General features: G+C 39.1%; 1 protein-coding gene across 5 annotated transcripts in view; it reads right to left on the bottom strand.

Annotated features, from left to right (window-relative positions):
* Nucleotides 1-14,824, bottom strand: part of slmapa (sarcolemma associated protein a) — a 190,373-nt gene that overhangs the window by 42,556 nt on the left and 132,993 nt on the right. For all 5 annotated transcript variants that reach the window (XM_059944200.1, XM_059944198.1, XM_059944203.1 and 2 more), the window contains 2 exons: nt 1,679-1,759; nt 767-826 (listed from right to left, as the gene is read on the bottom strand). In XM_059944200.1, coding sequence (XP_059800183.1) covers nt 767-826; nt 1,679-1,759 — 141 coding nt within the window. The remainder of the gene's footprint in view (nt 1-766; nt 827-1,678; nt 1,760-14,824) is intronic.

Here is a 14,824-nt window from a genome sequence, read left to right as displayed (position 1 = left end):
CCAATGCAGAAAGATGTTTCACACCCCCACCCATTCATGCCAATGCTGCTCTATAAGGCCACGTTTACAGAGTCTGAAAAAGTTACACCGAAGATCATAAATAATCATTTTGCATCTCAAAAAATGCTGTTGAGCGACCAACCCACTAAGTGGAAAGTACAGTTCTGTCAGAGAATATAAGTTCTCTACCTGAACACTAGATGTCACTTGGAGATCTGCATCAGCACAAAAAGCAGACCAAACAAGGGCAGATCAAGCTGAGTGCAAATTAACATTTCCTATGTGTGCATAGTTAGAGTTTGCAACTAGTACATCAAGGGTGAGGGTGGAAGTAAGTTAATATATCCATGCTCCTAAAATATGTAAAATGCAGGAAAGATACAGATAATTAGTAATCCACCCAAAGCATTCTGTTACACTTACAGCCATGCTTTGTATTAGACCTCAATCATTAACCAACAAAATCTTTGTTTTTACAAGTAAAGCTTTGCCTTAGGAGAATCAAAATTTTGACATGTGAGCATTGGTAACTAAGATCTTAAAGCTATAGAAATATTAAAGTCTTAACTGAAAAGAAAGGAATTAAAATTATGGTGATTTAAAATAAACATAAGTAAAATTTATTGGATAATTATGAATGTACTGAATGTAAAAAAGGCATTTTAGAATGAAAAAATTGTACAACCATGTGTACAACCATTTTTTGTGTTTCTTAAGACACAAAAAAATTTCATTCCAGCCCACCCTCAAAACATATAATCCTTACCTTTCAATAATGAAACCTTAGTTAGAGATTCGTTCAGTTCCTGTTCATCCATTTGGCAATCTGTTTTTAGTTTTAAAGATACAAGTTTAAATTTATGCAACAACAGCAGTGGTAGATAGTTTTTCACAGTGAAGGCAGACAGCTCCCAAAAGAACTACAGATCATAGCAAATGCAGTTATTAGGTTGACTAAATGACTAAAACCAGCACCCTTTCCTCCAAAAATAGTGTAAACTTTACAGAACATTTGGCAAATAAAATCTGCAAATGCTGATTTGTCACAGCCATTATATGAGTCATTTAAAATTCAGTTAAGATCAAAAGCACAGAGAAATTTGTTAGACATTATGAAAACTTGATGAAGATCGAGTTTTCCATTAATATGTGCAAGATTTTAATATTAATTACCTGCTTTAAATAATGCAATTTAAATAATGAACAATATTTAAAATTCTGTAGGAAATAAAGGATGAAGTTCAAATACTGTAGATAAAAAGAAACTTTCTGTAACTGTTAAGAGTAACTGATGCTGTGACGAACTATTCAAGGAAAGATGTTTAAAGCAAACAGAATTGAAATCAATAAACTGAATAGTCCAACTTTACTAACAGTCCAATGTATACATTTGGATGCAAAATTAAATTCTCTTCAAAATGATAGATAAGCAGAGTGAAACTTAAACTGTAATAGCAAAATATTTTTCATTTCAATTCAGAAAACTTACTTCTGTTCACTGACTCTTCTAAGCGTTCTATTTAACTAAAGGTTAACAGAATCAGGATACCAGAATTATAAAAATAATTAATTAGATTACAGAGCATAAGGAGTTTAATTTTCAAATTTAATTTGATACAATTCAAACAAAAAAAAGCAGCATTTAAAAAAAAATGCTTTAATCTTTAAGCAAAATTACCTGTAGTGTCGTCGCTGCTCCGGTCCTTACTTGGGCTGAGTGTGTCAGACATATCAGATTCCTTCGCTTCCAGCTGATTTTCTGAGTAGACAGAATAGTCCACTATAAGCAGAGGGTCACACAAAACTTCGTTCAGAAAGCTAAGTGATTTGTTCCTCTACCATTTAATGACTGGTAGTTAAATTAGAAAAACACAACTGAAACTATACCTCATAGATGAATTCTGAATGAATTCTAGATTTCAACTTTTAAAAAATGTCTCTAAAAGATAATATGAGCACTTCCACATATTCACAAAATGCTGATAGCTTCTCTCATCTTCCACAAATGGTCACATCATCAAGCTGAAGCTTCAAGTAAGTGCACAGCTGCCTGGCTAAAATAGCTATGCTTTTGTTTGGTGGAGGAGATTGATTGCTTGCCAACTGGCTGAAGATGCAGAGCTAGTTGTTCTTAACATAATTTTGATAAATGGCCATCTCAGGTAAAGAATATTCAGTTTCATGACGCATTGTTTTCTGAATGCCTTCAGAATCTCAATGTTGTGATGCTAAATAAATTTTCTTAAGCTTCTTTCCATGAAGGTCTATAAATATGAAACAACTGATTAATTTAACAGGATCTATAGTATGTTCTGTGGCCAAGATTCCTAGTTCTTATTTCAGTTTAAAGCATTTAATTTACAAGCAGTAAACTCTTTCAAATTAAAAAAAGAAACTTTACAACCTTAAGCTCTTTCAGATAAAAATTAATTTTGCAACTTAAACATTTATGGTAAAACTTCTGGCCTCTGTCATTTTCACCTTTTAAATGTTCAGAGTTATTCCTAAGGTAAATTAACGAAAGGATCACAGAAAATACCTGGAGGTGGTTATAGGGCTTTAAGAGTATAAATTAAAATGACACGCACTACATTTGACCCTAGCATCTGCAGTGTATTTTGTGTTTAAATTAAAATGAACTGTTTTTAAAAATGGCTTAAACAATCTGTGCAGAAATGCCCATAGCATATAAAATTCAGGAATTTGACATAATTATATAACGAATCAAGTAGAGTAGGAACTACTGAGATATGGCGAGAGAAACATCAATTAAACATTGAAGGATTCGCATACTTGAAAAAAGATAAGGAGGAAAAAGAAGCTAATCGCAGTAGCTAAATTCTTGTTTGGCTGTTAGGAGTCAGAAATAGAAACTGTATGTATAAAGATAATACTCCAGCAATAGAGCTGAAAACTTGTGCTCCAGAATTTGCCATGCTCATGGTTAAGCTGTTCCAGTGCAACTACAACACTCACATCTACCCTGTAATGTGGAAAATTGCTGAGTTATATTCTGTCTAGAAGCAGCAGCACAATACAACCTGGCCAAATCACGCCCCATTAATGTACTCTTGATCATTAGCAAAGGGATGGAAGGGATAAAGTAACAGTAGCTTCACAGCAACCTGCTCACTGAAAATCCACTTGGGTTCCACCAAAGTCATTCAGCTCTTGTCTTCATTACAGCCTTAATCCGGATATGGACATTAACATTAGAGACTGAACTCCAGTGGCTAACTTGACATTAATGCAGTACTTGGACAAGAACAACATCCAGGAGCCCTGGTGGTAAAACCTACCGCTGTCTGGAATCATACCTAGTCCAAGGAAAGATAGTTGTGGTGGTTAAAGATGATTCATCTCAGCCACAGGATACTTTTGTGAGAGTTCCTCAGGGTGATGTCCAAGGCCCAACCAATTGTAAGGTCAGTGGTAGGGAAGCTCATTGACAGTTTTATAATATTCAGCACCAGCACAATAACTCAGATAATGAAACAGCTCAGCTCCACATGGACGAAGATATGGACAATATCCAAGCCTGTACTGATAGGTGGCAAGTAACATTCATGTCACACAAATGACAGACAATGACACTATCAAACTACAGAAAATACAGCTATCACTCTCCGGCATCCTGTGGTATCAATATCCTGGGAGTGACAGTGGACCAGAAACTGAAGCGGAGTAGCCACATCACAATGTGGCTCCAAGACTGTGTCAGAGGCTAGGAATCCTGCAATAATGAACTCACCTCCTTACTCCCCAAAGTCAGTTTTCCATCTACAAGTCTTAAATCAGGAGTACAATGGCAGACTTTCCACTTTGCTGGATAAATGCAGCTTCAACCAAATCCAAGGAGGTTTATACCATAAAGGACATAACAGCTTAGTTAATATATACCCCATGCACAATCATTTCCTCACTTCACTCTAATGCATCAAAGCAGCAGTTTGCACCAACTACACCAGGGGTAGGCAACCTATGGCCCGTGAGCAAATATTAGGATACTATGCTTATCCCGCAAGCGATTTTTCCTTATTCTGAGTGTTTCACACTACCACACTGATGGACGTACATGGCGTCTTGTTACACTGGACCCAGGTTCCATTTTGTTCCAAACCAAACATTGGTATATATGAATGATGGGAAGGCAGACTACCTTATTAATATGTATTAGATACTTTCCGTGCACGTGCAGGTTTTCAGATGGGATTGTTCAAATTTGTAAATAGAAACAGTGTCACTGTTTTTTAACAAGAAATCCATGCTATATATCCAGATATTTACATGTGCTACGACACTTGCTGAATAACTCGCGTTTTGAAATAAAATCGAACAAAAAAATTCCAATGGCAATGAATGTAAAACGCAGGTAGGTAGACACTGAGAGCTGAAATTTCCAAGACACTTGGATACTAGATCACTTCTTCATTGAGCAAGCTGGGAAACCAGTTTGTCTCATTTGCCTAGAAATTTTTTGTGAATATGGTCCATGAATTGAGAAAAGAGTTTTCATCTCATTTTGCTGATTTTCCCTTGCATGCAAATGAGTTCAAGCTGTTTGCTACTCCATTTGATGTGAAGTGGACACTGCATCAGAAATTTTTCAAATGGAATTGATTGAGATGCAGTGTGAAGACATATTGAGATCGAAATTTCATTCTGAAGATGCGTCAGTGCTTGACTTCTATAGAAAATATATTCATCCAAGTAGGAAGTATCCTGACTTAGTGGACCATGCAAAAAAGATGGCATCATTGTTTGGCAGCACTTATCTGTGTGAGCAATTATTTTCAAAAACAAAGCACACCAAGAACCATTTGAGAACATGATTGACTGATGTCCATCTGGATAATGACTTGCTCTTGTAATCAACAAGTCTGACCCTCAATATTGAGAAGCTTTCAAGCAACAAATAGCATCAAGTTTCACATTGATTTATCGACAATTTGCATTAAAAAAATTTTATTATACTTAATTTACCACCATTCAATGCCTCATGCTCATACATCTTATGTTTAAAGATTCTTTGTGCCCTTTTAATAGATTCAAGATGCCTTGATTGAAATAAATTGTAACTGAGTCCTTTGATTACTAATTGGCATCTTTGGTTAAGCACAAATGATTTTTCTAGCATGGGTTATTCATTAATTTTGAGGCAAAACATAACTAGATGTATTTAAATGGATAATTCCCATATTTCAAATTTTTTATAGCATTTATCTGGCCCACCGTCCACTCATTAAAATGCGATCCGGCCCAGAGAGGCAAAAAGGGTGCCGACCCCTGATCTACACAATGCACTTCAGGAACAGACCAAGTCTCCTTAGACACTACCATCTAAAACCACAACCTCCATCAGCCACAAGGACAAAGGCAACAAAAGCATGGGAACACCACCATCTGGAAATTGCCCTCCGAGACACACACCATTCTGACTTGTAAATATTTCACCCTTTCTTTACTGCCATTGGGTCAAAACCCTGGAACACTCTCCCTAGCAGTATCGTGCAAATCCTGAACACTTCAAGAAGGCAGGTTAGCACCACCTTTCAAAGGCAATTAAAAGCTGGCTCAGCCTGAAAATTCCACATCCCTTGAATGGATTAAAAAATGTAAACAGTAACTGAGGATCAAACCAGTCTTATAGGGCAGTGAGCAGGCCACCTCATAGCAGAAGGCCACAAAAGAAGAAATTAACAAATAACTTAAAGACTAATCATCATGGGAGATTTAAAATACCCTGAAAGTTATTGCCGCAGAAAGAAGTTCTTAAAGTCAGTAAGTTTCCCACTGATCCAGTAAGAAGCTTGAAACAGCAGAATGAAGTTGAGTGGGTATGATCAGTTCGGAGAATATTTAGGAAACAGGGATAATAATATAATGCACTTTCTGATAAGTCATCGTCAGTCAAAAGAATTTTGCTAAGAGTAGAATCTGAGGGATTAGGAAGATAAAATGAACTATACAGGATTACAGCAATGTATAATAGATCTTATACTTGTTATGATATAGATGGCCATTTCGGACCATACTGTGTAATTGGGGAAGCTCATTCGTCCCATTTCCTCTCTCTTTACTTCCATTTACCCCCAGCAAATTACTATTTCTAAAAGTCCAGTAACACGGCTTTAATTATTTCTGCCATTAATCCTGACCAAAAGATAATTTACAATAGCCAATTACCCCACCAACATGACTTTGAGAAATGGGGAAAAAAACCCAATGTGATCACAAAGAGAACATGCAAATACCACAAAGGGCAGCACCTATGGACAGGGTCAAACCTAAGCCCCTAGGGCAACTGCACCATCATGCCACTTCTTAGCAAAGAAGAGTGTTTCCTGGAAAAATGTACTCCCATAAACAGGAAGAAACTAAATGCCAAGGAGACATCTTGGATGATTAAAGTCATAAACAAAACTGAGGGCAATGAAAATAAATACAGAGAAATTCATGATAGCAATGGAAATACAGATAGGTAAAATGACAGTTGTGACTGAGAAAAGTAAGAAACATTAAATGATTTGCCTGAACATCTGTTGGAATGGCTGATCAAATGGACACAATGACAGAAATAATATTAACACATCTACATAAGCATTTAAAGATTTATTTGTCATATGTACATTGAAACATAGAATGGAATGTGCCTTTTGCATCAATAACCAACAGTCGGTGGTTGTACTGGAGGTAGCTCACAAGTGTTGCCATGGTTCTGGCACCATCACAACTTGCCCACAACTTTCTATCTATAACCCATACATCTTTGGAATGTGGTATAGCAAACTTTAGCACCCGAAGGAAACCCACACAGTCACAAGGAGAATGTTCAAACTCCATACAGACAGCAGTAGGAAATGAACCTGAGAATTAAATAAACCAATCACACACAAGGTAAAATCCCCAGTCAGTACAGATTGTGACAGTGTATTTTAAAAAAATTAAACAGCACTGATGCCAGTATTTAAATTTAATAATTTTCCAAAAAAAAAACATAGATCTAGAGGATTGGCTTCTGTACCTAAATTTAAAGAGATCTAGAACATGTTCAGAAGTCCGACAGTGGGAGAAATAATACAAACCCTTACGAAGGAAAAAAACAGGAATTCATGCAACATGTATTATAGTGATAAAGTTAGAAACTTATTATTTTTAGCATACTTAAAGGACATTTATGCTATTCAAAACACAATATGGGGAATGACCTTGCATAGACACATTTAGAAGTATATTCCTTACAATTCTTTGAAGAAGTAAGACATAGATAATCCAAGGTTAATTCTGTAGATGTAATTTGCTAAAGTTGCTTCATAATGTGTGTTGGTTGTCCATCATATCCAACAATGATAGGAGATCTGTGTATGAGAGTTTTTAAAGTGGAAATGGGTCAGTTCCACTCTCTTGGCCTTTGAAGTCCAGGTCCACTGGTATGGTAATAGATAAATGAATAAAATTAAAGTATGTATAATCATGGAACAAATAGCAGAACAGATAGCCAGGTAGGAATGCTCTCCTCTGCACTGAATTCTCTTAACTGCTCAGAGTGGTGAAGATCATCCTACAAGGATCCTCACTGGGACTACTTGTTATTCACAATTATGAGAAGGTTTGACATTTTGGATCAAAAGCATAAATGTCAAATAGCTAATAATATAAAGTCGGTAGGAAAATAGGAATGTGAAAGAAAATCAAACAGTAGTACTGATTTCAAGACAGACAAAAAGGCTGGAAGTATTGAATTATGGCATCCGGTGACCCTACGATCTCTGTGTAAGAGGCCGTCATCAGATTGTCTTTCAAGTAGGTGAACCCTCGCAAGGTGACAGGCTCCGATGAAAACTTGTGCCTACCAACTGGCAGGTGTGTTCACAGACATTTTCAGTCTCTCAGTGATACAGTTGGAAGTTCCCACCTGCTTCAAAATGGCAACAATCATACCAGTTCCCAAGAAGAGCAGGGTGAGCAGCCTTAACTACTATCACCCAGTTGCACCCACATCTACAGTGATGAAGTGCTGAAGAGGTTGGTTATGGCTAGAATAGCTCCTGTCTCAATAAGGACCTGGGCCCACTGCAATTTGCCTACGTCCACAATAGGTCTACAACAAATGCTATCACATTGGCTCTTCATGCACCCTTGGGTCACCTGGACAATACTAATACCTATGTCATGGTGCTGTTTAATGATTACAGCTCAGCATTTAATGCAATCATCCCTACAGTTCTGATCGAAAAGCTCCAAAACCTGACAACCTCACTGACAATCAGCACTGGCGCAACTCAGGGATGTGTGCTTAGTCGACTACTCTACTCTCTCTATACTCATGACTGTGTGGCTAGACACAACTCAAATGCCATCTATAAATTTGCTGATAACACAACCTATTGTTGGCAGAATTTCAGATGGTGACAAGACAACGTACAGGAGTGCAATATATCAGCTTGTTGACTGGTGTGGCAACAACAACCTTGCACTCAACGTCAATAAGACCAGATTCTGGACTTCAGCAGGGGCAAGATGAGAAAACAACACCAGTCCCCATAGAGGGATCAGTAGCAGAAAGAGTAAGCAATCTCAAGTTCCTAGGTATCAATATCTCTGAGGATCTATCCTGGATCCAACTTATCGATACAACTACAAAGAAGGCACTACAGAAGCTAGAGGAAATTTGGTATGTAACCATAAATTTCCACAGATGTACTGTGGAGAACATTCTAACTGGCTGCGTCACTGTCTGGTACGGGGGTTGGGTGGCTGGCTACTGCACAGGATTGAGATAAGCTGCAGAGAGTTGTAAGCATAGTCAGCTCCACTATAGGCATTAGTCTCCGTAGTATCCAGGACATCTTCATGGAGTGATGCCTTAAGAAAGGTGCAATCCATCATTAAGGACCCCAATCACCCAGGTCATGCCTTGTTCTCATTACTACCATCAGAAAAGAGGTTCAGAAGCCTGAAAGCACACACTCAACAATTCAGGAACAGCTTCTTCTCCACTGACATTGGATTTTTCAATGGACATTGAACCTATGAAAAGTAATTAACTACTTTTTAAAATTTCTACTTTTGTACTATTTAACTATTTAATATGCAGTATACATTATTACTGTAATTCACAGTTTTTCCTCTATTATTATGCATTGAAGCCACAAAGGTAACAAATTTCATAATGTATGCTGGTGATATTAAACCTGATTCTGAACCACATTTGGAGGACCACCGACAGTAATGCTTGCTATTTTATATAGACATAATGGATTGAGTTCAAATGAGATGAAGTACTAAAGAAGCAAAATTTAACAACTCAAAACAGGATGTATAGCAAAGTTTATTTTCTCTTGAAAAGGGTAAAATGATGAGTTATGAAATAATGTACTCAGAAATAGTAGTGCAAATGTACTTGTTCAGAAGACAGTCAACAAAGAAAGAAAGAATTCAAAGGAATATGATGAAAATTGTAAAATCATGCCACAAGATATTTTAAGAAAAAACATCTAGGGAGACTGAACAGAGGCTATGCTGGATGAGTTAGAAGACACAGGAAAGTGAAGCATAAACACCAGCATTCAGTGGTTGGGCTTTGTAGCATATTCTGTCCTGTATATCCCACAGAGTCGTTACTTTAGACTTGATTGTTAATGTTAAAGTGTACATATCTTTCCCATAATCTCTAAACTCTGTTTTCCTCTTTACAAACTGTCTCCCAATGACTTTCAATTTCTGCTTTATCATCTAAGGTCAATTTTTATGTATAAAGTGGGCAAGTCAAAGGCTTAACTTTTAAAAGCAAAGCTCTAATGCAAACACTCTGGCCCGCGGAGAATGATGGAGCAGATCAAAAATTACTTAAGTGAATCCATAACGCAACATTTCTATATAGAACCAGTTTTCACATTTAGTTTACAAAATAAATTGGCAGCTTATATACAAATGTAACACTGTCATGTTCTGGTTACAACTGCAGAGACGAAAGCAAGCATAAGAGTGGAGACTTTGGAGAAGCACAAAAATGAAAGAGTAAATACTTAAAAAAAATTCTCTGAATGTCTTTGCTGACAAATCAAGTACTTATTGCCCATCCTTAACTGCTTTTAAAAAGGTGGCTATTGATATTGCCAGACTGAGTCTGGAACTAGCAGGTGATAGAGAAGGGACACGCTCAGACGGAGTGTTTATTTTAACGCAAGGAGTACTGTGAACAAAGCAGATGAGCTTAGAGCGTGGATCAGTACTCGGAGATATGATGTGGTGGCCATTACAGAGACTTGGATGGCTCAGGGACAGAGAAGTGCCGGGTTTTAGATGCTTCAGAAAGGACAGGGAGGAAGGCAAAAGGGGTGGGGGCGTGGTACTGTTGATCAGAGATAGTGTCACGGCTGCAGAAAAGGTGAACACCATGGAGGGATTGTCTACGGAGTCTCTGTGGGTGGAAATTAGGAACAGGAAGGGGCCAATAACTTTACTGGGTGTTATTTTTAATAGGCTTCCCAATACTAATAGGGATATTGAGGAGCAGATAAGGAAACAGATCCTGGAAAGCTGTAATAATAACAGAGTTGTCATGATAGGAGATTTTAATTTCCCAAATATCGATTGGCATCTCCTTGGAGCAAAGGGTTTAGATGGGGTGGAGTTTGTTAGGTGTGTCGAGGAAGGTTTCTTGACACAATATGTAGATAAGCCCACAAGAGGAGAGACTGTGCTTGATTTGGTGTCAATCAAATCTTCAGATCCCTCCAGACTAAGACTAATAGGCACTGGAGAAGTTTTTTCCCTACTGCGGTCACTTTGCTGAACAGTTAACTGCCGGTTAACTGTCGGCTAACTATTACTTGGATTGCACTACTTGTATGTATAATCTATATTTTAATTTATATTTATCATCTGTTATGGGCAGAGAGACAACAGTTGCCGGAAGTAAATTCCTTGTATGTGTTCAGGTACTTGGCGATTAAAGTCTGATTCTGATTCTGATTTGGTTTTGGGAAATGAACCTGGTCAGGTGTCAGATCTCTCAGTGGGAGAGCATTTTGGAGATGGTGATCATAATTCTATCTCTTTTACAATTGCATTGGAGAGAGATAGGAACAGACAAGCTAGAAAAGCGTTTAATTGGAGTATGTGGAATTATGAAGCTATCAGGGAGAAAATTGTAGGCTTAAATTGGAAACAGAGGTTCTCAGGGAAAAGTACGGAAAAAATGTAGCAAATGTTCAGGGGATATTTGTGTGGAGCTCTGCACAGGTACATTCCTATGAGACATGGAAATTATGGATACAGGAACCGTGATGTAATAAGTCTGTAATAAATCTAGTAAAAAAGAAAAGAAAAACATTGAAAATTATAGGGAACCACCAGACAGGCTTGAGCGAGGAATATCAGGAAGAGGAGTCAGTAGAACATGTAATTCTGAGTTGCTGGAAGTATGGGATACAGAGAGAGATGATGAGAATTAATCTAAAGGAATTGGGGGTGCAGGAATTCACAGTAAAAGGGTTGCTGGGCATGGGCGAGAGGGTACAGGTCAGGGTACTTTTAGCTTTCTTAAAAGATACAGGGTATTTTTTTATAGGATATGATGGATAAGCAGGAATAGGGTACTAGGATGACCAAAGAAGGAAGGATAAAGTGTAGAGTATGTGCATGTGTGTGAATGGGTGAAGGGATTTAGAATGTAAGTCTATCATCTGATCCACACTCCGGAGCAGAAGGTGGTGGTAATGCACCATTAAGCTGGGTAACAGAAGAAGAGGAAGAGGAAGAAGAAGAAGAAGAATAAGAGAAAAGCTCACAAAAGGTTCAGAGAGCTAGGCAATGTTAGAGATCTAGAAGATTATAAGGCTTACAGGAAGGAGCTTAAAAAGGAAATTAGGAGAGCCAGAAGGGGCCATGAGAAGGCCTTGGCAGGCAGGATTAATGAAAACTCCAAGGCATTCTACAAGTATGTGAAGAGCAAGAGGATAAGACATGACAGAATAGGTCCTACCAAGTGTGACATGGGAAGGTGTGTATGGAACCGGAGGAAATAACAGATGTTCTTAATGAATACTTTACTTCAGTATTCACTATGGAAAAGGATCTTGGTGATTGTAGTACTGACTTGCAGCAGACTGAAAAGCTTGAACATGTAGATATTAAGGAAGGGGATGTGCTGGAGCTTTTGGAAAGCATCAAGTTGGATAAGTCGCCAGGATCAGATGAGATGTACCCCAGGCTACTGTGGGAGGCGAGGCAGATTGCTGAGCCTCTGGCGATGATCTTTGAGGTTCCGGAGGATTGAAGGGTTTGCAAATGTTGTTCTTTTATTCAAGAGAGGTAGTAGAGATAGCCCAGGAAATTATAGACCAGTGAGTCTTACTTCAGTGGTTGGTAAGCTGATGGAGAAGATCCTGAGAGGCAGGATTTATGAACATTTGGAGAGGTATAATATAATTAGGAGAAGTCAGCATTGCTTTGTCACGGGCAGATGATGCCTCACGAGCCTGACTGAATTTTTTGAGGATGTGACTAAACACGTTGATGAAGGAAGAGCAGTAGATGTAGTGTATATGGATTTCAGCAAGGCATTTGATAAGGTACCCCATGCAAGGCTTATTGAGAATGTAAGGAGGTATGGGATCCAAGGGGACATTGCTTTGTGGATCCAGAACTGGCTTGCCCACAGAAGGCAAAGAGTGGTTGTAGACAGGTCATATTCCGCATGGAGGTCGGTGACTAGTGGTATGCCTCAGGGATCTGTTCTGGGACCCTTACTCTTCATGATTTCTATAAATGACCTGGATGGGGAAGTGGAGGGATGGGTTAGTAAGTTTGCTGATGACACTAAGGTTACAGGTGTTGTGGATAGTGTGGAGGGCTGTCAGAGGTTACAGTGGGACATTGATAGGATGTAAAACTGGGCTGAGAAGTGGCAGATGGAGTTCAACCCAGATAAGTGTGAAGTAGTTCATTTTGGTAGGTCAAATATGATGGAAGAATATAGTATTAATGGTAAGACTCTTGGCAGTGTGGAGGATCAGAGGGATCTTGGGGTCCAAGTCCATAGGATGCTCAAAGCAGCTGCGCAGGTTGATTCTGTGGTTAAGAAGGCATATGGTGTATTGGCCTTCATTAATTGTGGAATTGCACAGGAGTAGAAAGGTAAAGTTGCAGCTATATAGGACCCTGGACAGACCCCACTTGGAGTACTCTCAGTTCTGGTCACCTCACTACAGGAAGGATGTGAAAGCCATAGAAAGGATGCGGAGGAGATTTACAAGGATGTTGCCTGGATTGGGGAGCATGCCTTATGAAAACAGGTTGAGTGAACTTGTCCTTTTCTCCTTGGAGCGATGGAGGATGAAGGGTGACCTGACAGAGGTGTATAAGATGATGAAAGGCACTGATTATGTGGATAGCCAGAGGCTTTTTCCCAGGGTTGAAATGGTTGCAACAAGAGGACATACATTTAAGGTGCTGGGGAGTAGCTACAGACAAGGTGTCAAGGGTAAGTTTTTTACTCAGAGAGTGGTGAGTGCATGGAATGGGCTGCCAGCAATGGTGGTGGAGGCGGATATGATAGGGCCTTTTAAGAGACTTTTGGATAGGTAGATGGAGCTTAGAAAAATAGAGGGCTATGGGTAAGCCTAGTAATTTCTAAGGTAGGGACATGTTCAGCATAACTTTGTGGGCCAAAGGGCCTGTATTGTGCTGTAGGTTTTCTATGCTTCTAACTCTGACCCAAACAATGTTGAAGGAACAGTGATGGATTTCTAAGTCAGGACAGTTTGTCACTGGGGGAGAACTCAGTGCTATTAGTGCTTCCATGTGCTTGTACTGTAAAGTACCAAGCTTGCTATGTTATGGCGCGACTGATTGTCTGGCGGTATAAATGGATGGGTAGGCAAGGCTCGTTAGCCCTGGTTAGCAGCCAGCCTACAAGGAGGACAAATCTGACTCCAAACCCGGGCACATGGGGCTCGTCAGCCTTGACAGGCCATCCACCAAGGAGAAGGACACTCTGATGTAACTCCTACGACCCGAAGACCTCGCTGTCACCGTCCCAGCTTGCTAGGCTATGGCAGATGAACTCCGGGTGTAATGGGTGGAGCCAGTACTGTGCACACTGCACTCCACCTAAGAAAACCATTGCACAGGCTGAAGGACACGCCCACGTCTACAACCATCCGTTGCAGCCACTGCAGCTGGGTCTGCCTGTCCCGTATTGACTTCGTCAGCCACCAGCGAGCCTGCAGCAGGCGTGGGCAGCCCCCTTTCTAAATCCTTGTTTGCGAAGCCAAGCCATAACTGGAAAGTACTGCCTGAAGGTGAAGAACTATCTATCCTGCTTTACTTTCTTGTAGATAGAATTTGTGGTTTTAGAAAGAACTAAAGAACAACAAAGCAAATAAATGCCACCCTCTTAATCCAAATGGAATTCCAAATCAATCTGGGAAGCATTCTTAGATAAAATGATGAATTTTGTGTTAGTTACCATAGAAAATCTTCCTTAACAAAAAGAATACATTTTCATTATGTAAGTGGCTACTTATTATAAAATACTATGTTCCAGTTTTACAGCAGGAGCCTTTACTTGAATCTGACATATTCAGACATCTATTTCATTCTTTCAGTTACTCAGATCAAACATTCACATAATCAAACAATGAATCTGAACTCCAAATCTGCTCACTCAAGTTGGTCACATTTTTGGGCCTGGAAAGACATTTTCATGTCAGAGCAGAAGTCCAAGATTTGTGATTGTTGCTGGTATTTTCAAGTATGGTAGGCACTAACACAGAAGGAGTCTGGCATAATACCTCAGCGGCCTTATTCAGGAGTT

This window comes from Hypanus sabinus, chromosome 19 (genome assembly GCF_030144855.1).
Source record: "Hypanus sabinus isolate sHypSab1 chromosome 19, sHypSab1.hap1, whole genome shotgun sequence".
NCBI classification, from domain to species: Eukaryota; Metazoa; Chordata; class Chondrichthyes; order Myliobatiformes; family Dasyatidae; genus Hypanus; species Hypanus sabinus.
This window is presented reverse-complemented; position numbering and strand designations above follow the sequence as displayed.